Raw genomic sequence first — 27,338 nt, 5'->3', positions numbered from 1 at the left:
TTAGGCAGATGGACTCTCCTTGCCCATCCTGGCTGGCTGGCAGTGTTTTAACGCCTGAAAAGCTGGGCCACCAAAGAAAGGACACAAGATCTAGAACATTCCGACAAGAAATGCGCTCCAGAGTATGATTTGTCTAGTTCTGTCTGATGTTCGCTGGCCCCAGACTGCTGAGGAAGTGCAAGATCGTCTTTTCTGTGTTAATTTGCCGCAGGGCTCTTCTTGTTTCCTGTCATCAGGTGGAAAGAGAATGAGGACCTCCTTCTTGCTCACAGGGTTTTCTTCCACAATGAGGCATTGTCAAAGCAGTCGGGATGGCAAGGTGTCCGACAGTGTGAATTCCAGCAGAAGTCCGTTTGGACTGAGCTTTTGGAGTGTCCAACTGTTTTCCTTTGGTATCACCTTGAGGCAGTGAGAGGCTCCTGAAGAATTTAGCAGTCTTCTTGTGGACATGAAATCTTCTGGAATATGAAGTCTTCTTTATTGACAAACATAGGCCATAAAATTAGGACATGATGGCTATCAAGGACAAGAATCTGGACTAGCATCCTAGGGTTAAGCTGTGTCTCAGGTCACCCAGCAGGAATTAAGACATCTTACAGTGTTTACAGGGTGGTCGATGCCAGTCGGAGCATTTCAGGGGGACGGAGTGGCTGCTTGAAACTGTAGAGAAACAGACTCAGAGTGCCTTTGTCTCACAGGGATGAGGAGAGAAAGGCGTCTTGGCTAGGGGACTGGAGGAGGCAGCGGCTCAGAGCTCCCAGCCTGTCGGCCTCGGTGGTTCTCGCTGGGCTGTTCCCGCCTCCCTTCCTACACCCTTCACTTGGTCCCTGCGGTCTTTCTTGAGCAAAGGATGCAATTGTGGGCAGTACAGATGGGTACATGGGCTATTTTTCCCTGCCTTGATTGGTCAGGGCTGGACCCATCACAGCGTGGAAGTCTGTCCAAGGAAAAAGGACTAAAAGATCAGTCAAATTAGCAAGCAGTTTATTTAACGAACGAACCCTGGTGTGGCCTCCGTTTCCACTCTGCGTGACCTGACCGGGCCACATCTCTGACCAGGTGCACCCCTGACGGCATCGCTGGCTTGACTCTGGAAAGCAGGAAACTGCCTGCGTCTTTGGGAAATTGGTGATGTCATCCACAACCAATGCTGGGTGGAGCCTCACCGGACTGGGGGGGGGGGGGCGAGGGCTGATGAAAGGGAGCTGCGGCCCCACCCAGCAGAGTCCCTGCCGCTTTGTTCTTTCTCACGTTTCAGTTAAGCTCACTTTGTTTTCCATTCTACTCCCTCTCCTGTAAAAGTATGTCCTGAATGTTTAGTTTCCGCTGGATCCGATTCAGGTCAGTGATGGAGTTATTCCCAAGCCTGGTGGGGATATGTTTTCTCCTCTGTGGACCGGCCCTGCTTAGGGATGCGTGGGTATAAACTGGATTCACTCAATCAGGCATGAAGGTGAATTATTTCAGACCTTGTAGGTTTAAATCAAATGCATTACTCCTCACATTTGCCAGAGATTTATGGCCAGTTACATAGTGAAAAAAATTAAACATTCGCTCCCGAAGCTGCACTTGAAATGAAATGGATGAGCGGTCGTGGAGTAAAGAGTTCACCTTGGTGTCAGACCATGCGGAACTGTTAGCCCAGAGCATCCCTCACAAGCTCAGCATCGGACCTGTTTCCTACAAAATCACCCACTCCTCCTTTCTCCCTTCCCTCACTCTCTGCTTCCCGTACCTTCTCCCCTCTGCCGCCACAAATAAATAAGGAAACTCTTAGGTTATTTGTTTAAAGTTTCTGCAAACGGCCTTCCTGTTTCCAGAGCTTGGCGCCAGTTAACCTGACACCTGAAATAAACCAGAGTGGACTCTGTACCTGCCCACGAGCTGCCCCTCCCCTTCTGGCATCACTTTCTTGTGTGTGTCCCTGTGTCCTTTTGCTCCATTCCCGAGGATCTGGTCAGTTTCCTCCTCCCCACCCAGCTCGGCTCTCTTTCCCACTCTCTTCCTTATCGCCACCTCAGAATTTCCTGCTTTCTTCCAAACACGCCGTTTCCCTGGCCAGGCATCCACTCACTTCCTCTTATCCTGACGTCCTTGCAGCAGGTTGCCCAATTGCTTTGTGACCATGCCTTTTTCCCCACTGTCCAGAGGAAAGCCCCGTGCGTGTCCGTCCAGTGGGAGAGAAGTCGTCCTGTCTTTTCAGTATGGCATGCTTAGGGGAAAGGAAGGTGACCAGCAGCAGTGTCAATTTCCAGAAACTTTTATCATTGATGAGACAGAGGAACTCTATGACTCATGAAAATGTTTGCCTCTGTCACATAAGGTTATCTCGGTCCAGTCTGTGGATTTCAAGGTTCTTTTCTCCTCTGGTTTGATGCTCATTTGTTTGTAACATAAATATAAAATTACTGTAAATGAAATCAGCCTCCACTGGGGGAACATGCTAGATAATAACATCATCAGATATTTCTATTATTGAGTTAAATATTTTTTAATTGAGTTAAATTTTTAACCCACTGCTATTAATACCCACATGTTGACTCTGTCTTTCTTACTTTCTACGAACCTGGAAAAGGGTGCTCGTAATGCCTAATGTCCAGCCCTATGCTCAGCATATTGATCTTTGTCTTCTCTAGAGATTGGTGAAATATCGCTGCATCCCTCTTCCACTTCCATCTACATCCTACTTGTTTTCTCCCACATTTAGTTTGGACCACATTGAGTCTTTGGGTAGGCTAAGAAGACTCTTTAAAGAGATCGGGGCTTTGAATGACATACTGGGGCTTACTAGGGCTTTTGAGATTTTGGGGGCAGAGGACCACCTGGCAGCAGTCTCCTGAAGGAGGGAGAACTGAAATCAGGGGACCTAGAGGGGCCTGTGCCAAAGCCTGGGTGAACGTCATGGGACCAGGACAGGGGTAGTAGCAGAAGCAGAGAGGAGACTAGTAGAAGTCCCAGGAACTGTGGCCTTCTGTGGAAGGAGTACAAGGTGACTCTGGAAGACCTAGAAGGATAGACCCGGAAAGAGCAAAGGTAGCAAACTGGTGTTGCAAAGGGTGTGATGGACTGGTGAGCGCCATGTTGTTTGAGGTGCCTGTTGGACTTCCTGTCAAGTCGTTCTTCAGAGAGTTAGGAATTAGTTTCCAGAGTTCAGGAGAGAGGCCAGGGTTAAAACTTGGGGAGTTTTTTACACTGGGGTGATATACAATCTCTAAATGCCCTTCAAGTTGAGAACACTCTTGCATGTCTAATATGCACTGTCCACTGAGGTTACTAAGACAGGAAACACGCAGTCCCTGCCCTGGATGCTTAGTGCTGGGAGGAGGCAGACAAAACAATACATGCAAGCAATGTGCTGAAGGCACCCGGATGCAAAGGGACACTAAGGAAGGGGTGCTCACTTCTCCCGTGGGAAAGGGCGGTAGTGCAGAGAACTTCCCGGAAGTGCCCTTGAGTGTCCTAAAAAAGGGCAGTGTTCATTGGGGTGGAGACAGGGGTGAAGCATTCCAGATGGAGCAGTGGGCAGGAGCTTGACCACAGAGAGCCTTAGACACTACAGTTGGGAGTTGAGCTTGACCTTGAGGACAGTGGGAGGGAGCCCTTGGAAGCCCTTAACCAATGGAATGATGGGCCATTCCAAGACCTCTGCCTTACACAGCTCCAGGGCCCCCTTCGTGGCAGTCTCTGTGAATGGTGGTCCCTGGGGGTGTGCAGGGCCACCTTCTGCCTGCCCACAATGCAAAGTCTCAGGGTCATTCTTTACTGCCTTTAATGCAGAAAAGCAAAACTTCCAGCAGTTTCCCTCGCCCAGGCTGTATGAGCCCTGTTACAGGATGGATCTTGTGCGAGGTAACCAGGAAGGCCCGAAGTCTCAAAATGGGCGCTCCACGCTGAGTCAGGGGACCAATGAGTTGTTTCTCTACTCCAGGATCGCCTGTGGAGAGGATGATGAAATACTGTTTCTATATCCGTTTAGTCATTAGGCCTCAATAAGTTGATTTCCGAAAGGGCTGTTATTTGCTACACATCAAAAGCTTTTAAAGTTGTTTCAAACTACATTACACAAAAACAGAGAATTGTCTTACAAATGAAGGGAGTAATCTCTTCTCTGTTTGAGGCACCATGCATTATTTGTCTGACTTGCACAAATATTTCCGATCCATTAGAATCCTCTACTTTCAACTTACTTGCTGTCTATCACAATTATTAGAAGTCCGCTGGGACCAGAAGCCTGGGTTTCCATTATCTTTGCTCTTTCTTTTTTATGGCACGATTGAAGCTACTTCCAAGTGGCAAAGAGTTAGCTTGTCATCAAAGCTGTAAAATCACAGTGACATGTGAAAAGTTCTCGTTGGGGACTATTGCTCAGATTGACACAGCTTTTAGTTTGGTCCCAAAAATACTTATAAGGCCTTGTCTGCAAAAGGTCAGTTCTCCAAGCTGAGGGTGGTGAGTTCAGCTCCTGGGTCCATGATGTTGTTGGCGTTCCCTCCCAGGTTTCTACCTGATGAATTTGACAGATGACTCCATGTAGTCTTTTATGCCCTTTAAAAACAATTGACTTAAAAATACTTTTTCTGTGGGTCACAATCATTGCATTGGTAGCTGTAAGTTCTTTAGTATTTATGATGACCATAACTGACTTCTTCTCTTGAACCTATTTTGACAGCTGGAGGCCGTTATTTTAATTTTGATAAGTTGGTCATAAAGAATGGAATGCGCTCCTTTTTGGAGATGGAAGGGTTTTGGCATGGAGAGAGAAGAGAGACACCCCCTAACAATGGGACTCCAATAGGAGATGTATTCGGCGCCTTTGAAGTGCTTTCAGTTTTCATTCGAGGCATAAATTGGAACCTTATATCTTTCTTTGGCGTAGGAAGTGTTTCAGACAGAAAATAAAAAGAGATTGGTGCAACCGCGTTGTTGGAAAAAGAACAGAAGTTTTCAGGAAGAACAATAATATTAAGTTCACGGATTAGAACTTCAGACAGATTCTTGTTTGATTTGGACAGTAAACAGTTAATGGTACATGGATACCATGATGCAGAGTCTCTGCAGCTCTGAGAAACATCTGCCCGTAAATCCTTCTCTAGCACGTCTTTGTGATCACAGATTCAAGCTGAGGACAGTGATGGAGTGTTCCAGTTCATCTCAAGTGCACCCGTCTCCTTTGCATCTTACCTTGACATCTTCCTCCCTCCTATGTTATCAACATGCAGACACTGCTTTCTATGTATTATTACTTTCAAAACAAAAACGCTGCCTGCGGTAGTTCAGTACATTTTCGCAGATCTTCAATTATAATTTCCTCTTTATGTTTTTCTGTATCTTCTCTACTGAGCACGTGAGCTCACATCTTTCCAGCCCCAAAATAATCAGTTCCTTTCCCCTACATGTACTGTGTAGTCCAAAAAAGATTCATTGAAAGGCGGGTTAAATATACTGATGTCTGGATAGTTTCAGAACCGAATGATGTCTGTAAATAGATAAGTGATTCTCTGTTTATAATGGGTAATGACTTGGAGAAATAACTGATTTGTTTAGTGGGAAAATAAATGAGATTCCTCATGCATAGTGTCAACAATGTACAAGTGCAGAGAAAAGCAAGTAGAAATAAAGGAATGTTTACATAAATTGTAATGATAGTAATTAAAACCGTAATCAGAGCTAACATTTATCAAGCACGCGCTAGGTGCCCGGCAGTGTTCTGAGCAGTTCGTACGTGTTACCTCATTTGGTGCTCACGGCACCCGTTCTAGGTAGGAAATATCGTGTCCTCGTTTATATACACGCGGAAACCAAGGCACAGAGAGGTTAACTCGCCGTGATCATAGAGCTGGTAAGTGGCAGAAGCAGGATTCCACGCCAGCACTGCCTCCACGGAAGTATTACGCCATCTTTGTGCTGAAAGGGACCCTTGATTCTGGTAACCATCCAGTTAGAAAGAGTGGCTTCAAGTGATCTAGTCTAAAACTAGTATCATTATGTGAGCAGATGGTGTCTGAAACCTTATTGCCTAATACCCATTAATTCCGTATAGCCTTTAAAATTTTGGTAACTTAAGATAAACTTTCTAACTATTTTTTCTGGTTGGTTAGCAGAAAGCTATGTTGCTCAAAAGGTAAGTGTTTTTTTTTAAAGATTGGCACCTGAGCAAACATCTGTTGCCAGACTTCTTTTCTCCTCCCCCTCCTCCCCCTCCTCTTCCTCTCTTTCCCCCTCCGCACTCCTCCTCTCCCTCCTCCCCCCTGACTCCCCTCCTCCTCTTTCCCTTCCCCCCCCTTTCTCTCTGCCTCCCCCTCCCCGCCAAATCCCCCCAGTACATAGTTGTATATTATAGTTGTAGGTCCTTCTGGTTGTACAAGGTAAATTTTTAATTGTGATGTGTTGAGATTCTTCTGTGGTTGAAACTCTTGCTTTGAGTATCTTCTAAGCCAGAATCACGTCAGCCACTATTTCTGGCATGGACTTTGGCGTTTGTGTCACCCACAGTTGATGTACTTGAATCTGTTCCAGAACTGTGATCTAAGAGAAATCCCGGCCTCTCTCTCCATTTGGGATGATTTGGTCATCTCTTTAGTGAGGCTTGATTTGGTTCCTCGATTTCACCAAAATATTGTCCACCGTACGCGCCTGCCAAGTGTTGGATCGGCTAGGCTTAGAAACATAGACAGCATGATCGAATAGAATCAGGCCAGGCCGTTGCAGAGATTATAACCTGGAACTGCCGGCTGCCTGACTGGTTGTCAGAAGCCTGCTTGAGAAATGGTATTTTTGGAGGATTATCTGAAGACTCCACAGTCTTTTCCTCTGGAGCAGTGTCCTCTTTTGAGGGACACTGGTGCTGTAAGGAACAACTTTACGGATGTGCTACTGCAGGACACTGCCCTCTTACCTGGGGTCCCTGCTGGAAGCCTCACGGAAAAGGGTGCTCTGGGTTCAGCTTCTGTGCACTCCTTGTGCTCCGGGACTCCTGTTGGAGCATCTGCAGCTCCGAGTTATGAGGCCTCTGTGCGTGTCTGCTTCCCCATAAAGTGTTCGGTCCTGGAGGGCGGGGACCACGTCCGATTTGTCTCTGAGTCCCAAATGCCAGGCCCAGCCCTTGGCACATGGTAGGTTCCAGCAATTGAATGAATTTCCTCCAGTCCTCAGTAACAGTAATGTTTTGGGTTTTTTTTTAACTTTTTCTTTGCTTCTTTCCCCTGGGAAGGAAAATGCCTTTTTTATATGAATAAGGCGCATTCTAGGGCTGAATATTTTCCCCTTCTTGCTTTGGTTGCCAAGAAGCTCTAAAACTAATCGACAGCTTGACTCTAATAATTGTAGGAAGCCCAGAGCACGTGCCTACTTTCCTACCAGATCTTGGCTTTTATTCAGTATGTATTTCCCATGCTCCTGATTTCTATCAATCTAATTCTTAAGTTTTATTATAAGGTAAGTCTCCTCAAGTTCTTTGCTGAAAACTACCACCTTCTGGAACAGACTACGGAAGATTAGGGGGCAAAATATAAATAATGACGCCACCCCAGCAAGACCAAGGAGATCTAAACTTTCTAAGAAGAAAAATACACATATACATACGCAATAAGATGGTATTCCTACCTTATCTTTGTCAATTAAAACCCTCCAGGGAATAATCTTACCTTTGAGGAAAGCTGTACACAAAATCCTTATTTTCGTTGCCATCCAGGGACAACCTATGGCTTATTTATTGAAGGGTTGGTTTTAACTTCTTTTCTTGTTTCATTTCTGTACCTAGTAAGGGCTTAAGCTGATTTACCACATTGATGTTGTTTTAATGAAATATAAATACCTTCACGAAGAGAGATAAGAAGGATGTGTATCTGTTGCAGCTTGACACTCTGGGAGGCTCAGGGCCGTGGTGGGGTTCGTGGAGGAGCAGGAAGTGTGAGGACACTGACTTTCAGGGTCAGTCACATCCATTTTTGGCCTTTGTCCTGGGGGTGGAGGCTGCACTTCTGATCTTAGGGAAAGCTTGTCAGTACACTTTGCAGAAATGTGTTTTGTTTGCCTGCTTTTAACGATGCCCTATAGGCTGACGGCCAGCCAGAATCATTAATTCCGTCATACCTTTGCAAAATTTTTAGTATGATAGATGGTAATTGGCCTACAGAAGCCCATTTAACCCCTAAGATAGAGCTGTATCATGAAAATTATCGTTTATGGGAGTCCATGTAACTTGCCCAAGTGAGAAGGGAGAGCCGTGGTTCATGCACACAGCCGACCCCGTGCCTGCAGCAAAACGCTGGTCTCCTCCTTTCCTGGGGCTCCTGCCCCTCCTGCATGGCTGGGTGTAGCCAGGCCAAGCAATTGTGTGGGAAGGCGTCTGCAGGTGTGGACCAAGGGTTATTTTTTACTGTCTTAATTTATTTGATAGGACTTCACCAAAATTAAGCATTTCACAAAGCTTCTAAAGGAAATTTTTCTTTCTTTTTTTTTACCAAAAGTGAGACAGCATCTCAGTGAAGGGCAGGGTGGCACAGGAGTGGGCACACTGAACAAGGACTTGGGGCATATGGACTCTGTCTCTGACACAGAGAAGGTCCCTTGAGCTCTTTGTGGGATGATGTCCTCTGGTCCCATTTAACGCCAAGCATCTACAGTTCTAAACTGGATGCTGATTGGTTTTTATAAAATCAGAATATAAAATTTGAGAATCTTCTTGTTTATAAGAAATGACAACTCCCAAAGGATTCACATGCTGTCAGAGCTATCAGATACTTCCCAAGGATTAAGGCTATTCTTGTACCAGTTTGTTAACTAATTGTTACTTTTGAAAACTGTTAGAGAGATTAAATATTCTTGCTAATCAGACTACACGGACATTGGCATTTTCCAGAGCAGTTTCTCAAGTACTCAGTACCCAGCAATGCGTTTAAACCCCTCAGCCTGGGGTTGGCCGTGCTCTCTGTCCGTGGGCATGTATAGATGAGCGCCACGAGAGAGAAAGGAAGGGCTCCTCCTCAGTGTATGACATAATGCACCCGGGAGTCATTAATTTTATTTACGAGTAAGTCAATGCTTCCAGTGGATTTTGGCTTTGCTTGGTTCCAGATGCAAATCCTTCATGTAATGTAGGGTGGGAACAGTAGAGACTTGGAGAAGGACATTAGGATTTAAGGGAAAGGCAAAGCAGGCCAAGGTCAGCAAGCAGACATCTCTAAGACAAACAGCACTGAATTTGTGGGAAGCAATTCAGAAAAATCTGCTGAAGACAACTCAGTTAATATTTGCATAATAAACAATCAAGTGCATTGCCCTGGGGTGGGGAAGGACAGCAGAAGGTAGAGGACCACATGGGGTTTAGAAAAGGGAGCCTGGAGAATAGGGTTTTATTGTCTCACCAAGAAGAGTCCAGATGAGAGTTCTCATTGGAATGACCAATCCTCTTGCCTTAGATGTTCTTCAGATACGCAGGCAAGTGGTGGTGATTCATTAGGCCTTTCTAGCTTAATGAATGCATCACTGTGGGACCACCCAAATGCCTTATTTCTGATTCATTCATTCAGTACTTATTGAATAGTGCTGTCCATTAGGCCATGAGAAAAAACAGACAAACAAAATAACACCAAAGGCCTGGACCTTGCCCTTGAGGAGTTCACAGGCTAGAGGGACACCAGGTAAATATGTAGGCACCTGAGGGACCAGAGGGATGCCAAGGTGCTCCAGAGCCCATAACGAGCAGATGGGCTGGAGGAGTGGCAAGCTTGGGGAGGTCAAATTGGGCATCAGGTTGCCTAAGCCCAATTGTGATGGATGAGAACAGGTTGGCCAGGTGATGTGGGAGAGGAAAGCAGCAAATATAAAGCATCAAGGCAAGAGGGAGCGTTGCTAAAATCCTGTAACATGTGGCCATGTGTGTAGGCAACAGGAGATTTGGAATGAGTGTCAGCGGTGACACTGGACAGGAAGGCAAGGCCCGGGTCATGGGAGGCCTTGAGGGTCAAGCTTGGGAGTCCAGCTTTATTCTGCAGGGCCTGGGATTTTAAGCAGAGCGGTATCATCCTTGTGTTCACATTTTGGAAAGCCCATCAGGCAGCACCTGGAGGGTGGACAGAGAGAGGAGATTAGAGGCCTGAAGACCTAGTTAGGAGGTGGTGGGGGTTATGAAGGCAAGAAGTACACAGGCCTAGACTGAGGTGGAGGCAGGGAGATGAGAGGAGGCGGGTACAAGAGATATCATGGGGGAGAATGAACTGGACTCGATGAACAGGAGAGGAGGAGAGAATTCCAGAATGGCTCAAATTTCTGGCTTGTTCCCCTGATGGGTTGGGTTGTCATTAACTTAGAGAAGCAATAAAAGAGGAAAACCCAATTTTCAGAGGAAAATAATTGTGTTCGGGGTACCCAAGACCACCCCCAACTTCCGTGATTCACCGGAGGGACTCAAGACTCAGCAGATAGTCATACTCACAGCTGGGAGTTATTGCCGCGAGGGATACAGAACAGAGTCGGCCAAGGGAAAAGGCCATGCAGTGAAGTCCAGAGGCAGCCAGGCGCAAGCTCCCAAGAGTCCTCTTCTAGTGGGGTCACACAGGACTCGCTTAGTTCCTCGGGCATCAAATTGTGACAGCACATGTGAAACGTTGTCTACTAGAGAAGCTCCCTAGAGACTCGGTGCCTAGGGTTTTGTCGGGGCCTGGTCACATGGGCACCCTCTACCTGGCACATACCAAATTCCAGGCTCCCAGAAGGAACGCAGGTGTTCAGTATACACCATGTTGTTAGCCATCCTTACGAGTTAGAGGATGGTGGGAACCCTCCAAAATCCAGGTTCCCAGACACCAATCTTGCAAGCAGGTCTAAGGATAGCATTCTCAGGCCTGCTGTGTAAGCTCTTTTCTGCACCACAGTGAATTCAGTTTTGAACATGTTGAGTCGGAAGCATTTGTTCTAAGTTCAAGTGAAGGTGTCCACTGGACAACTGCTTAGTGGATCTAGAGTTTGGTGTAGAGATGTGTACTATAAATTAAAGATTCTGGAGTCATTAACGCTTCACATGGGTATGAAAAGCAAGGTCTCAGAGAGAGAAAACCCAACCCTGTATTTCTCCAAACCACCATGCTAGTAATCATCTAGGTCAACTTTCTCATTATGTAAATGAGAAAACTAAGGGCACCATGCTGTGGCTCGGCGGCACAATGTTCTGTTCCAAGTCTGTTGATGCTTCCATCATTCCACACTGCCTTCTCAGAACGGCGAAGTCGTCTGATGTCCATAGTGAATAAAATGGTATTTAGATTATGAAACAAACTCTTGTGAGTTTGCTTAATACAACTTATTTCACAATGCGTTTGATCCTTGGACCCTGAAAAGTGGGATTGATGCTATCAAGGCTCCACCTGGAAGGGATTTCTAAGCAGCCTCTAAGTCAGTCAACATGGATTATCAAAGGGCAGTAAGTTAAGGCCTTTCTCTCCTCTTTATTCTTTTGTCTGTTCAACAAATGTTTATGTTTCTGGGCAGTCAGTTCACTGCTAAGAATAAAGAGATAAATGTGGCAAAGTCTTTGCCCTCAAGTTGCTTATTTTCTAGGGCCAGGAAAGAAACAGCTTTTATACCAGGAGTGTGTTGGGGGCGAGAGTAGGCAGGGTGAGCCCTTGGATATGGGAAATGAAAATAAGCCAAACTCAAAACATGTTAATTATTTGCCTGAAGCTCTGATAAAGGATAAAGTGGAACTTGAAAACCGTAAGATGAGGTCGCTGCCTATTTATTCAGTTTTGGATTTCATTCTTGGGTGGCCTGACACTCGGATAGAAAAGTACTAGAAAGTAGTTTGACTGTTGTTCTGTAAGACATCCATTTAGCTCAACACTTGTAATTCAGCCTTGGTTTTAGGAGCTAACTTTGGCCCCTAAAGAAATAACCTCTGATGTCCACTCTAGCCCTTTTTATGGCTAGCTTGCATGCATTTATATGTGTTTGCTACTTTTTGGTGAGTATAAATAGAGAATTTTGCATTATTCTGAATTGTCTCGGGATATCATGAAAGACGTGCAGAGTCGAACTTAGTAGTAGAGTGTAGATTTTCAAACAAGTTGCAGGTCATTTGCATGATCTCAAAATGCATATTAAAAAAGAAACAGAATATTTCCCTCTTGAATCTTTATTCCTATCTCAGCTTCATTTACTGCCTCATTTGTCATCCAAACAGTCTTTGTTCTTCCAGCTTTCAAACATGATTAATTGAAACTGTGCAGCTTAGCATAGGAACAAGGCTGAATATTTTGTAAGATGAGTAATCTAGTTAAACGCCCATCTTTCTTTTCTTTTATACTTTACCAACAAATATGTCTTATGCAGATGGAAGGGCAGTTTGCATATTTCTCTGTTCAAAATTTTGTGCTTTTGCAGAGCGTGTTTCCTTTCCATTAAGCTAGCCAAAAATAATATTGACAAATCCATGAAGCCTTCCATCTGATACTGTTGCAAACTTATGCAAATGTATTTAGACAGTTAACTGAATAGAATAATTAAACATCCAAATGTCAACAATGGGAAGAAGAAAGTAACACCAGCTGTCATGTTACATTATCTGGCCTCAAGTTGGAAGTTAACGAGTGTTGGAAAATATACCTTTAAAACTAACGATCTGAATCGTGTTCCATTTTTTTTTCAACAGGGCGATAACTCGAATAAAGTACAGGGTCATATTATATAGTTGCCCCAGGGCATTAGGAGTATTTCTGGGAGTGTTCACTTTCAGCACATGCTGCTTAGAATTTTAAAAGATACTCAGTGTATTTTTGTCATGAATCTTTCCACTGGGACCAGGCCACTCCTGGATGAACTCACAGATTGCGAGTTTCTCAAAATACATAATCAAATTGTTTGTCTTAAAAATAAACTATTTTAAAGTCCTAAAAGAATCAAAGAATGAAAATAAGGTTAATATTTGGCAAAAGTAATCAATTCGAGGAGTGGTCTCTTAAAAAACTCTGATTTCCCTTACAGAGTTTGTTTCCAAAGAAATTCACTTTGTATGTCATAAGTCTAAAATTTTTCTCTTCATGCCATTTCTTAAATTCCTGGTAAATTCCTTGAAGTGTTAATTTTTTTTTTTTAGCTTGTTGGAAATAGGGTGTTTCTTTCCAATTTAGTGAAGATTGGTTTAATACTCACCATTGTTCAAAAAAAAAATCTCTTAAAATATTAAACCCACTCATAGCTTATAACTTTTCAAGGTGGCAGATGTTTGCTAATCTTGACAAATGTGTCAATGTTCTTAGATGACCTCCTGCACATTTCCTCACAGTTTTGTGCCGATGTGGTGTGATTTAATTTAGGAGTATCTGAAATGCCGCTGCAGTCTAACAGCCGAGGACACGTTGGCACAGAAGGAGCTCTTTAGGCAAGCGGATGACCTCCTTTTCTGTGGGAGGGAAGGCCTGGTGGGGCGTCAGGCCGTGGTGGCTCCACCTCCCCTGGCCGTCCTTGCTGCTGTCCCCACTCCCTCCATCACTTCCCCCTCTGAGGGCCCTGGGCAGGGGGCTGTGGCGGAGTCCTTCCTAGCCAGTGAGGCCTGACACTCATTGTGTTTGTCAGAGCTGTCTTTTGGTTGCAAGTAAGAGAAACTCAACTCAAACTTCTGTAAAAGGAGGGAATGAAATGACCCAGATAACCAAAAAGTTCCAGGGGTCTGGCTTTAGCCACGGCCGGGGTCAGGATTCTGGCTCTTGCTCTGCATTTCTCAGCCCTGCCTCCCTCAGAGCGATGCCCTCCACTCCTTGAGTGGCCTACTTCAAACTTCAAGCTCACTCTCCCAGAGGAAGAGGAAACTTCTCTCTCACCACCTGCATGTCAGCATTCAGGAGTCCCCTGACAAGCCCTGTTAGCTTCCTGTCCCAGTCTTGACCCATCCGTGTGGCCAGCCAGGGGGTGACTGTCATGTTCATCCTGTGAGGGAAGGAGGGACAGACCCCACGCACTGCTTGCAGTGGCCTCCACACTTACGAGAAGACCAGGACGAGAGCGCTGGTGAGGCAGGACCCCAAAGGCTGCTGCTCAGACTGCACCTGGTCTGTAGAGTGAATGAATGTGAATAAGTCCGGTGTCTCCCATAAGCAAAAACTACTATTAGTTATACGTAGATGTTTGCGTATATGAAATACAAAGTCGTTTAAAAGCATAACACTCAATTTCTAGGAGCTCCTTCTCATTACACATTTTCACGTGGAATGGGTTTTACTGCATAGGAATTAATTTTCTTCAAAAAGAGGTCACCATACTCATAAAGGTTGGATAGCATTCAGTTTTTTTAAATAATGTTTTGGGGCCCTCCCGGTGGCATAGTGGTTAAGTTCGCGCACTCGCTTTGGCGACTTGGGGTTGGCCAGTTCGGATCCTGGGCACAACACACACACTGCTCATCAGGCCATGCTGTGGCAGTTTCCCACATAGAAGAACTAGAAGGACATACACTAGGATATACAACTGTGTACTGAGGCTTTGGGGAGAAAAAAATAAAGTTTTAAATCTAGATCTCTCTAATCCCAAATTCATGTGCTCTCCATTGTACTTCCTGTGCCTTAGGGAAAATGACAAGTAAAAGGGAAACCAGATAATGGGAAACACTTTTTAAAAAATAAATAAATCAATCAAATAAGATAATGTTTTGGCTTAAAAAGAACCACAGGAAAAGTGGGTTGCTCCTTAGTCTATTTCTGGCCCTTCCGAAGAGTCAGTGGCCAGAGGGCATCCTTTCTGCAATGCATGAACCTCCCTCCAGCCCCTACCTGTGTCCTCCCAGACTTGAGGTTTCTCATCTCATTCTCACAAAATTCCTACGGTTACTTATCTTATTCCTTATTCATAGTCAACATCAAAGCAGCGTATGTAGATCTTTGTAGTCCATATTAGTGTTAAAAACATATCAATTTAATTATTGTAAAATCAAATTATGTTAGTTTAACCACTTACAAGTATCACAAATTATTTAATCATTTTTTTTAAATCGCAGTTTTTGTTACGTTCATAAGTAATCCAATACCAGCTTATTGCCTGATAACCCTGGAAATAAGATTGTGTTAACTTAAATACAGGTAGATAACTATGTATATATAAACACATATCTCCATGTACTCGTGCAGTGAAATCTTTCAAACCCACTGACCCAGGCTTACCATGTGGTCGCTTCTTCTCCGGGAATTGGAACGTGGTGGCCACCTGCCAGCTTGACATCACCATTCATTCCTTTCCTTTCTGCTGACATCGTGCGGACACCAGCCAGACGACCTCCGACGTGTCCCGTGTATTGCATGTGGACCTCTGGTGCATGGAAACAGTGGATGGCTATTCTTGGTTGCATGTTAGTAACTTTTAGTCAGGCCCTAAGAGATATCCAGGAGGACTTGAAAGTAGCGTTTGAATAAAAAGTTTGTTCTCAGGCATGGCTACATAAAAGAGGTGAGTGATGCTAAACAGATAACAAAATTCTGATTAATTCCGTTGGCAACAGAGGAGACTTCTGGGTAAACAAAGCCCAATGACAGCTAGAATACAGATCTGATAATGGCACTGTGCTTTGATTAAATCAAAAGATGACAGAGGAAAGTTTGTGCTAGTCCTCCTGTCTGTAGCAACAGAGGCGTGCTTGCCTGACCACATTGAAGTAGAAACGCCACATTGTGATTTTGTGGGGGGCTGTTGCCTTTTGCCCAGTGAGCCGTTAAGAGGAACTTGAGCCAAGATCTTATGGATGATGGAGATGGAGACACCTCAGGACTTTCCAGTATCGTTTTTCACTTTTTGTTCTTGGACATGGTTAATAACGCTGCCAGATCTTTCAAATCCTGAGGCATTTCCCCGTGGCTCCAAGTAGCTGCTGCGGGTCGGGTTCTTCTTGAACTGAAGGTTCCGTTACAACATCCATATGCTTTCCAGCCCGCTCCCTGCCCTTCACTCTTTCAGCATTTTTTCAGACTTTGAATGTTTCCATCCACTGATCCCAGGAGACTCTCTCAGTATTCTGAGTACACAGCCCGATTATTTTTTTCAAAGGTTAAATAGAAATTTCTTAAGCTTAATATGAATTGCATAAATTTTTTAACTTAAAAATCATTCCCTTACAACCTAAGAGAGTTATACTTGACAGTATATAAAAGCTAAGGACTTAAGAACTTTCTTAAGTAGGCGAGAACGTTACCATTCTCTCCACACTTGGCATTGTCGACAATGACCCATTTGTGGAAGGGGTCATCAATATCCTTAAGAGTGGTATCAATGCTTGTCCACAGTCTTCCTTCTTTTGAACTCAGCTTGGTTTCTTTGAAGCACTGATCTTGGTATTCAGCTTTGATCCCTTCCCTGTGGACTTGTGCCAGTGTGCCTGATTTCATTAAATTTTTGGAAAGGACTAAAACTATGGTATGGTTTTATTGCAATCCTTACATCAATCATAATTTGGGGACAGTCTTGGCGAAAGATGAGGAATTCAGCCTGGGAGGCTGGGGAAGGCGGGGCCAGTGGCAAGGGGGGTGGGGTGCAGCAAGTCCTGATTTCATGTTTTCAGTGCAGCCGCCTCTACCCAATGGTTTTTCAGCTGTGGCTTGGTTCCAAAGTGACTGCAGTCGTAAGGCCCGAACCCAGGTACATGAGACCACACAATTACACAATGTTCAATTAGGTGCTTTTCTTTTTCTTGATAGGGACCTCTGGCCCTCCAGGTTGTACAGCCAGGAAGGGTAAGGCATGGTCAAGAACAAACAAGTTGTTCCCTTGCTGGCTCAGTAGGGCAGAAGACTTTCAGATGCTGGCTCGTCATGACAAAAGCTAAATACAGAATCCATACAGTAGATTCTAGCCTACTCTGTGCCTTTTCCCTTTCCTACTCCTCACCTTGGCCAAATTCCCTATGATGCTGTTTTCCTATTGCATTCATCTCCCCTGGATCTATAACTTTGGTTTTTCATCTTCGGAAAGCGCCCCCTCCCATTATTAGCTAAACCCCTTTGCTTTGGCGACTTTTCTTCTTCGATAGGCCTGTGTTTCTTCAGTGAGCATCGTGTGTCCTTGGTTCTAGTTAACTGCCTATCCAAGGATCACCTTCCTGTTAAGGGCCCTCTGGTGACCCTCTCATCTCAGAGCCAGTTGGGGCCTTTGGGGCCATTTGCCAGACAATCCCACGTGACAACGGGCCAGGTCTAAAAGGAAATTAGCAAGTACTGGATCACCCCAGTGCCATTTCAGAGCTCTCATAGATCCCACGACGAGTCCCATTGATACACCGAACACGCCACAGAAGCTGTGTTTTCTACTTCAGTGCACAAAACACCGCCTCTTAAACATCGACGAGTGGGTGCCGCTCTTACACTGACACAGAGGACCTGGTTCTGTCCTACTCTGAGTGAGCAAGAGTGAGTGTCATTCTTTCAGCCTTCAGATGACACACACATAGGCTTCCACCTCTAGCCCAAGTGGGACAGAAGGTTTTGCTTTTTGGTGCAAGAAGATGTCACATCTCCAGGAACTCAGGTGTTTTCCCAATGGAAGAAAATTAGATTCCAAGTAAAAGTTGTAGCTAGAATCTACAAAGTAGGTTTTATGAATTAGAATCAATGAATTGCAAGCTGCAAATTAGAACTCCATGAATTAAAATCTATGAAGTGGACTCTAAGCAAACAACACTATGATTAACGTACCACCACTCATATCTTGTAAACTGAGAATGACTCTCCTATAGAATTGAGAATATACCGGACTAATGCCCTTGACCTTTCATTTTTGGAAAATGTGTGTATTGTCGAACCAGTAATCTAGATTCGAAACACCGTCACCAGGTTGACATCTGCACTTTACTGGTTATAAAATGGTTTTGGTATCTTTAAGTTACAGAAGACCCACATTCCTCTGAAATTCATCTCTCTTGGCTTTTATTAAACCCTTTTGTCTGTAACATTGTCTGTTAGAACAGAGGGCAGCAGATACTTTCTGTGAAGGCCCAGATAGTAAATATTTTTGGCTTTGCAGGCCGTAAGGTCTCTGTCCTCACTACTCAACTCTGCTGTCTTGGCACAAATGCTATTATAGTGCAAAAGCAGCCACAGACAATGTACAAACGAATGAGTGCTGCTGTGCTCCAATAAATCTTTATTTATAAAACCAGGCGGCTGGCCCAATTTGGCTGGTGGGCCATAGTTTTCTAATCTGTGATTTAGAAGAAAAGAGAGGTCATACAATTTTATGTTTGGATAATAAGCATGCAAAACTGTCTCAAGACTCCTGATAACTTCTTTCCCTTTAGGAACTGGTTTTGCTTTCCCAGTGTCCCCAAGTACTGGTAGGAATGAAGTGAAAAGGGCGGAGATGCCACTCCCTGAGGCAGATCGCCAGCCCTGTTCCTTACCCTCGCGGAAATCCCCATTGACTGCAGGGAGGGGAAGCAGCTGGGCTGGAAGCCCCCAGCCATTTCCCGTTTGTTTAGGGAATTCAAAGCCCTGCTGCAGGTCACTCTGCCTCAACTCTGAAATATAACAGCATACGAAATAAGTGTTATCTCTAGTCTTGCCACATCTAGCGGATATATGTGCTCGAAATTAAATTTTCACATAAGCAGTCAGTTTCCTTTGGCTTATAGAGGATTCCATTGCAATAGGTAGAATGGTTGTGGGACATGGAGATAGAAGGAGGAGAAAGTGAAAGGGAGATTTTGGTCAAAATGGAACAGCATCCTAAGCTAGGAGACAGGTGACGCTGATGGAACTGTGTGCTGTGGTAAAGTACATCGACATTAATGCTTTGTGTTATTTACATATGCGTGTATGAAAACTTCAGGCTTTATTGGCTGGGTTTCTGTGGGAAAATAGCTAGTGGGCTGATGGTGTGGCTGTCCTTCAGCATGCTGGAGAATTACTCAGACGCTTGTCAGATGCTGGAGCCACATACTTATTTGAGAATGTGCCATCATAGGAAGCTTTCATTCACCAAGGTCACGGAGAGGGCAGCAGAGGGAGGCACACTGAGCTTCAAACGGTTCTTGCTGCTCATGTCGGAGGCGGAGCAGTGAAGTAAGGAGCTGGCCTGCCAAAAAAAGACAAGTTCAGAGAAAACCGACTTGTTTTGATAGAGAGAAGAGATAACTGAGCAGTAACTAAAGAATCGTCTTTTTTATTTTTGTTTTTCAATTTATAAATTTAAAGCTAAAATGTGTGTTGCCTAATTCCTGGTCATTTCTACAATTTTCTTTTTAAAAATTGTACACTATATTAATCTCATTAAGTACAGAATTTCTCATGCCTCCTTTTAAAGATCGCAAACAAACAAAAAGATTTCTGTGTTTATTTCATGTGTTAATAAATGAATGGAATTTTGGCTCTGGATTTAAGAAAGTGATTTAGTTTTTAGCTCATTGAATTGTGTGCCATTGGACTTCTATTATTAATATAATTCTATTCTTGGACTGCTTATCTTAAAATCAAATTCTGTCATTATATATAATAGTACATTTTTTCCACTAACCTTATTCTTTAATTAGATGGAATGAGTGGCATAATAAGCTTTAAAACCTCCATCAGCCTATAAAATTCATACTCAGATTTATAAGCCAATGATATCTCACCCCTTGAGATATAATATTCTTAAAAGTCAAGTGCATTCTAGTGAAGGTAGGGTAAGAGGGACCAGATTTACCCTCCTGTTTGAAGCAACTAAACTCCTGGACAAAGTATATGAAAAAACATCACATAAGATGTGGGACATCAGGCAGCAAAGGACACTGATTCCTGAGAAACTGGAAACAAACAAGCTGAGCCCTCCAGTTGCCCCAGCCTACTGCCTGGAAATGTTCTAGGCTGCTGTGTTGGGAGAAGGAACCCAGGCAGAGCTCCACGAACTTCCTGAGTTGGAGACATGGAGCTGGGGGTCCAGGAAAACCAAGGCAGCTAGAGTTTGCAGAGTACCTGAGAGGAAAGAGCTGCACAGGGAGAGATTCTCAAGCTCTACAGAGGGTCCTCCTTGAGTATCCGTGTGAGTCCTGATCAGTGTATGCATGTGAAGAAACTCCCCAAAGCCAGGGAAATAATCACCCAAAAGAATTCCAAGGAATCGTCCATGGCTCCTGCAGAGGACCAGGAAGGGGGGCCTGCTTCTTAGGCTTTAGCCTCATGATCTGAGCACACGGGTTAGAATACTGAGAATGGTCTTGCCTCAGTAGTAGGGAACAAATTAATCCTAGACCAAGCACAGCTCTGGTCCCACCCAACAAACCTTTAAAAGCAAAACCCAAAAAGATCAAATTGGGTCCAAGTAACTCAACTGTGTCCCAGAACAAAGTATAAAAATATTTATAAAAATACAAAACTATCCAGTGCCCAAGAAGATGAAATGTCTGACATCCAACCCAGAATCATCAGGCATGCAAACAAGTGGGAAAATACCACCTATAATGAGAAAAATCAATCAAAATTAACCTTTAAATGACACAGATGATAGACTTCGTTGACAGAGACATTAAAACAATTATGATGAAAGTAAGCTGTATGTTCAAGAAACTAGAGGAAAGCTTTCACGTTACGTAGAGACAAAAAAGATATAAAAAAGACAAATCAAACTTTTAGAGATGAAGACTACAATGACTGAGATGAAAAAATACTCTGATTAATGGCAGATTAGGTGTTACAGAGAAAAGGTTAGTCACTTGAAGACATAGCAATAGAAGCTATCCAAAATGAAACAGAAAAGGGCTGAAAAAAATGAAGAGAGCATCAATAAGCCTTGGGACAATTTCAGGTCTTGAAAAATACATATAATTAGAGTCCCACAGGAGAGAAACGAGAAGACTGAAAATATTTTGAGAAATAATGGCCAAAATTGTTTCTAACTTGACAGAAACTATAAACCTACAGATTCAAGAAGCTCAACAAACCCAAAGTACAAGAAATGTGAAGAAAATTACAGCAAGGCACATCTTAAATTGCTTAAATGGGTGAAAGGGTCAAAAGGTACAAATTCCTAGTTATAAAAATAAATAAGTCCTGGGGATGTAAGTACAACATGGTGACTATAGTTAATAATATTGTATTGTGTATTTGAAAGTTGCTGAGAGAATAGATCTTAAAATTTCTCATTATGAGAAAAAGATTCTTGTAATTATGTATGGTGACAGATGTTAACTAGAGTTAGTGTGGTGATCATTTTGCAATATATACAAATATCAAACCATTATGTTGTATGTCTGAAACTAATATAATGTTATATGTCAATTATAACTTGTTAAAAAAAATTTTTTAATTGCTTAAAACTGACAAGAAAGAGAGAATCTTAAAAATAAGCAGAGGATAAAAGGCACTTTATGTACAGAAGAACAAAGATAAATTGACAGCTGGAGGCCTGGGCCGGTGATGCAGCGGTTAAGTTCACACGTTCCACTTCGGTGACCTGGGGTTTGCCGGTTCGGATCCCCGGTGCTGACATGGCACTGCTTGGCAAGCCATGCTGTGATAGGCATCCCACATATAAAGCAGGGGAAGATGGGCACGGATGTTGGCTCAGGGCCAGTCTTCCTCAGCAAAAAGAGGAGGATTGGCAGCAGATGTTAGCTCAGGGCTAATCTTCCTCAAAAAAAAAAAAATTTGACAGCTGATTTCTTATCAGAAACAATGCAGACTGGAAGACGGTAGGGCAACATCTTTCTCAAAATGAAAATTCTCAAATTAGAATTCTCTACCTGGTTAAAATATCTTTCAAAAACTAAGGTGAAATAAAGACTTTTTTAGACAAGCAAAACCTGAAAAGAGCCATCACTAGCCAACCTGAAGTACAAGAAATATTAAAAGAAGTCCTTCAGGCAGAATGGAAATTACACCAGACAGAAACCTGGGTTTACTCAAAGAAATGAAGAACCCCAGAAATAGTAACCACATGGGTAAACATCAAGACTTTTGTTCTTATTTAAGTCTCTTTGAAAGATAAATGATTCTATGAAGCAAAAATAATAGAAAGGTAGTGTGGGGTTTATAAAATATGTGAAGAAAAATATAGGACAAATAGCACAAAGTCCAGGAAGAAAGAAATGGAAATATACTTTGTTAGACTCATACTATATATGAAGTGATTTAATATCACTTGAAGGTAGACTGTGAAAAGTTGTGTATGTCATAAACACTAAGGAAACCACCGAAATAACACAACAAAGAGTTATAGTTAATAAACCAGCAAAGAAATAAAATGAAATCATTAAAAATAATCCAAAGAAGGCAGAAAAGGAACAAAGAACAAATCTGACAAAGAGAAAAAAGACTAGCAAGACAGTAGATTTAAACCCAACTCTATCAATAATTACATTAAACATAAATGATCTAAATGCCCTAATTAAAAGACGGAGGTTGTCAGATTGGCTTAAAATGCAAGACCCAACTATATGCTGCCAACAAGAAAGCCGTTTTAAAGATATTGGTAAGTTAAAGGAAAAAGGCTGGGAAAATGCTCGTACTAATAAAAAACAAAGCTAGAGTGGTTATCAAAATAGAAGTAGAGGCAGGAATATTATCAAGGAAAAGGGGCTTGTTTCATAATTGTAAATGGGCCGTTTCATCAACAGGAATAATAATCCTACGTGTTTATGTATCTAGTAACAAAGCTTCAACATATATGAAGCAAAGCTGTGAGAGAAAACAGACAAAACCACAAATGTAGTCATATTTTAAAACCCCTCTCAGAACAAGTAAACAGAAAGTGAATGAGGAGATAGAAGACTAGAACAATACTACGACCCCACTTGACCTAATGGCATTAATTGAACGCTCCACCTAACAACAGCAGAATACACATTCTTTTCAAATGTACACAGAGTATTTGCCAAGACAGACCATATTCTGGGCCACAAATTAAGTCTCAATAAATTTTAAAGGATTCATATCATACAAAATATGTTCTCTAACCACAATGGAATTAAATTAGGAATCAACGCTGAAAGACATCTGGAAAAACCCCAAATATCTGGAAACTAAATAGGCCACAGAGAGGGAGAATACATTTGCAAATCATCAAACAACTCTTTTAAAAAAGGAGTAAAAGATTTGAATGGACACTTCACCCAGGAAAATAATACGGGTAATAAGCACATGAAAATATTAGGGAAACTCAAATTAAAGCCACAACAAGATACTACTACATAGCCATTAGAATATCTGAAGTTAAAAAGACTGATCATACGAAATGATGGTGAGGATGTGAACAACTGGAACTGACATAGACAGCTGGTAGGAATATATAATAGTACAACCCCTTTAGAAAACAGTTTGATAATTTCTTTAAAAGTTACACATGCACCTACCATATGATCGAGCCACTCCATCCCTAAGTATTTACTCAAGAGAAACAAAACATACGTCCATATAAAGATCCGTACACACATGTTCGTAGCAGCTTGTTTTGTGTTAGCAGACAATAAACTTTGCACTTAAATATGGGCAGCTTATTGTGTACTAAATAATGCGATGTTTTTAAAATAAAGTTCCAGAAAGTAGGAAACTAAGAGAAAAAAATTTAAAAGAGAAAGATAAGTGTGTTAATTTTCTATGCTGTATAACAAATTGCCGCAGATTAGCAGCCTAAAACGATACGTGCTTGTTGTCTCACAGTTGCTGTGGATCAGGAGTCCAAGCGCAGCCTACTGAAGTTCTCTGCTTCTGGCTGCAGTAACGGCATCAGCTGGGGCTGTGGTCTCATCTGAGGATGGAGTCCTCTTCCAAGCTCACGGGTTGTTGGCAGTTTCCGGGTCCTCACGGTTGTGGGACTGAGGGCCCAGCCTTTTGCTGGCTTCCGTGGGAGGCCACACTCAAGTCTGGCAGGCCACGTGTGGTTTTTGCCACGTGGCCTTCTTAGGCTCTCTCATACCATAGTAGCTGGTTGAGAGCCAACGTGGGGGGAAGTTTTGCCCTTGAATCTGCGGAGACCGAGGGACATCCTATCAATGTGCCGTGTTCTCTTGGTTAGAAGCAAGTCGCAGTCTCACCTGCACTCGAGGAGAGGGAGTTATTGGGAGTCACCCCAATCTGGGTACAGCAAATGGAAAATGAGACAATAGAAAGGACTAGAGGAGAATCCTTAGGCTCATGGCAAAGGGAGAGATCCCAGTAGGTCTACAGGATGATGCAAGGGAAACTAATCTCATGCTCGGACGTACAAAGGGATGACCTAAGCTGTCAGGGTGTATTGGTGCATGAATGACGGGGATGTAGAAACCTAAGCTAACAAAGATACAAGACAGTTATTAACTCTAGGAGAAACAGGGATCAGACAGCTATGTAGATGCGTGATGTATGTATGAATATGTATGGGGGTCTCACTGTGAATGATATTTACATAGTCCTCATAAATCTTGATAGAACCAAAAGGAATGATAGTTCTGTATTTGAGAGATGGAAAGAGGATGGGGGATCATGGGTAGTAGGCTGTAAGAGAGCTAAATCCTCATCTTCTGTATTAGAAAGCCAAGAGATAGTATCTGAAGTTGCACATCAAGAAGGAGCAGTGAAAGGTTAAAAGAAGAAGCTGAGAGATGATGGTGGTTGCCTCCGAGGAGAAGGAATGCAGCTGGGACAGCAGTGGACAGGGAACTGTCGTTTTTTACAGTATGCCTTAAGGAACAGCGTGACCTTTCAAGCCAGGTGCATGATTTACTTTGATAAAAAATAAATTTAAAAAAAGAGAATCTGTCATCTTTGCTGTCTTAGTGTTTCTCCTTATTTTTAATATCTTCTCTGTATTTGTAAGAAACAGAGGGAGAGGTGCATGATTTGCGAATGATCTAAAGATATTTGGTCCACAGTTTTCTTTCTCTTCCACTGCATTAACCCAGAGGAAGCAGGTCTGGGCGGCTGCTGTGCCCCCGCGGTGTTGGAGGCCCCAGGAGGGGCAGCTGGGTGCGCACTTCCCCGTTAGTAGCTGCACCCACGTAGTACTTTAATTATTGTCTTTAATTATTGTCTCCTTGCCATGAGAAAGAGCGTTCTACTTAGAGAAGCCTCTGCAAGTACCATAATTAGGACTTTCAGTCCAGGAACTGGGGAAAGTTAAAGTAGGGGGAAAACGTATTTTGTTGATGTTCATTGATAAAGTGTATAGAGGGAAGGAAGTACTCATATAAGTTTGATGTACGGTCATGTGTCTGTTAACAATGGGGATATGTTCTGAGAAGTGCATCGTCAGGCAATTTTGTCGTTGTGCGAACATCACAGAGTGTGTTTACACAAAACTAGATGGTGGAGCCTACTACACACTTAGGCTGTAGGGTACTGATCTTACGGGACCCCCGTCACACACGCAGTCTGTCGACTGAAATGTTACGTGGCGCGTGACTGTATTAGTTTGCTGGAGCTGCTATAGCAAATTACCACGGACTGGGGGGTTAAACACAGAAGCTTATTTTCTCCCCATTCTGGAGGCCAGAAGTCCAAGACCAATGTGTCAGCCGGTTGGTTTCTCCCGAGGCCTCTCTCCTTGGCTTGCAGGTGGCCTTGTCCTCATACGGCCCATCTTGTATGTGCATGCGTCCCTGACGTCTCCTCTTCTTATGAGGACACCAGTCCTGTTAGATTAGGGCCCCGCCTTTACGACCCTATTTAATGTAAATTTCCTCTGTGAGGCCCTGTCTTCCAATACAGTCATGTGGAAGGCTAGGGCTTCACCATAGGAGCTTGAGGGGGACACAATTCAGTCCCTTACATACCGCAGATCACGTCTAGACCCAGTCTGCAGCTGAGCATTCAACCGGCATCTGATCTGAACCACCTGTAAGAAAAAGTTGCAGAACAACCTAGGCCTCTAGTAGTTAAAGTAGTTACATTAGGTGGCAGGGCAGTCACAAATTCTTTCCTGATTCAGTTTCCTCATCCAGCCTTGGCCAAGAGCCCGGTTAGCGAACATTCGAGGAGGCAACTCCCACCCCTCCCCATCCGCCCCCCTCCCACCTTCCCCCAGACCACTCCTTTGCCCCTGTCCCAGGAGAAGCATAAAGGGGACGTTTAAATAGTGGATATAGTTTCCCTCTGTCTTGTTTTCCTGCTTACCAGCTCATTATCTCTGGGGAGGAGCTGGGGGTGGGGGCACGGTGAAAACAAAAGGGAAATGCTAAATTACATGGACAGCTGTCTTTGATAACAAGCTCCTTGCAGAAAAAGACCAGATCGGCTAAGTAAAAGCCATTTTAGTCATCCCTCGTGCCTGCCTTCTCTTCCCTTCCCCTCCATCTTCTCTCTGCTTAAAGGGCTTACAGAATAGTGATTTAATTGCCAGTAGGACCTTGAAAACCCATGCCCAGAACATCACAGTTCATTTGCAGAAAATGAGCTTCTCAGAAACTAGAATTTGATTACTTAATATTGAGTTTCCAGACAGTGAAACGTTATTAAATTGGTTTGTTTTGCCAAAGCTAGTGGAGATGCTCATGGCATGCCACCTGTCAGTCAAATGGCTGCTGAATGAACACGCTGCAGAAATTCTAGGAGAAAGCAGCAGCCTGTGGCAATCGAATTCCTGCTCGGCCTGCACAAAGAGAGTAGTCTTCTTTTCATTTCCTGAAAAAGCTCAGTTTAGAATCATACCTGTTTTTAGTTTCGTCACACTTCTGAAGGTTTCTCTTTTAAAACAATCCTTGTCCTCGATCAGAGCGGTCCCTGTTTGCTTGAAGACTTTAGGTTCCTGGCTATTGGGTTTAGGTTCAGATGTGATTGCCGTAATTATGAATAACAGCAAGTGTGGCTTTTAAAATTGTACAGCCAGCCCTGATGGCCTAGTGGTTAAAGTTCAGCGCTGACCGCTTTGGCAGCCCAGGTTCATTTCCCGGTCATGGAACCTCACTACCCATCTGTCAGTTGCCATGCTGTGGCCACATGGAAAAACTAGAAGGACTTACAATTAGGATATACAACCATGCAGTGGGGCTTTGGGGAAAAAAAAAGAAATTGTAGAGCCAGAAAAATTAGGGGAAAATCTCATAAAACTTCTTTCTCATTAAAAAAAACATGTAATTAGTCATTGATCAGATTTGTTTTCAAATTTTCTTTTTCTGTTTCTTTCATAACTTACAACACATTCACTTCAACTAGACAATTATGTTGTCGATTCTTTAATAAAATGACAATAGTATCTATTATGTATTAAACACTAAATTAGGATCTTTTCTTTATCTGGTTTCAGTTTTGAAATAGACTGGGTCATGTAGATATTTTTATACTCCGACCATCTTTCTAGATAAAGAGCCGAGGCTCAGTGAAATAACTCCCCAAGAACCTGCAAGCGTGCAGGAGTGGCTCTCTTCCCACCACCCATTCAGAGTCCTGATTGGGTTATTGCTACCCCCCCGACTTTGACTACCC

The 27,338-nt window shown here is 43.3% G+C and overlaps 1 protein-coding gene and 1 long non-coding RNA gene across 5 annotated transcripts in view; one reads left to right on the top strand and one right to left on the bottom strand.

Moving 5' to 3' along the window:
* The window catches only part of MTHFD1L (methylenetetrahydrofolate dehydrogenase (NADP+ dependent) 1 like), a 190,719-nt gene that overhangs the window by 148,915 nt on the left and 14,466 nt on the right, over positions 1 to 27,338 (top strand). The window contains exon 27 of one of the 4 annotated variants that reach the window (XM_070490367.1): positions 4,670 to 5,630. The exons of the other annotated variants lie outside the window; for them this stretch is intronic. Within the exon in view, the coding sequence (XP_070346468.1) occupies positions 4,670 to 4,708 (39 nt within the window). The 3' untranslated portion in view covers positions 4,709 to 5,630. Of the gene's footprint in view, positions 1 to 4,669; positions 5,631 to 27,338 lie in introns of those variants that run through there. 4 annotated transcript variants of the gene reach the window in all.
* On the bottom strand, positions 18,903 to 26,701 carry LOC139041128 (uncharacterized). Its single transcript, XR_011495815.1, has 3 exons — positions 26,565 to 26,701; positions 25,691 to 25,752; positions 18,903 to 19,041 (listed from the first exon to the last, which is right to left on the bottom strand). It is a non-coding gene; the product is annotated as an uncharacterized lncRNA (long non-coding RNA).

The sequence above is a fragment of the Equus asinus genome, chromosome 1, assembly GCF_041296235.1.
Source record: "Equus asinus isolate D_3611 breed Donkey chromosome 1, EquAss-T2T_v2, whole genome shotgun sequence".
Lineage (NCBI taxonomy): Eukaryota > Metazoa > Chordata > Mammalia > Perissodactyla > Equidae > Equus > Equus asinus.
Note: the sequence above shows the minus strand (reverse complement) of the source record. Positions and strands in the feature narration are given on the sequence as shown.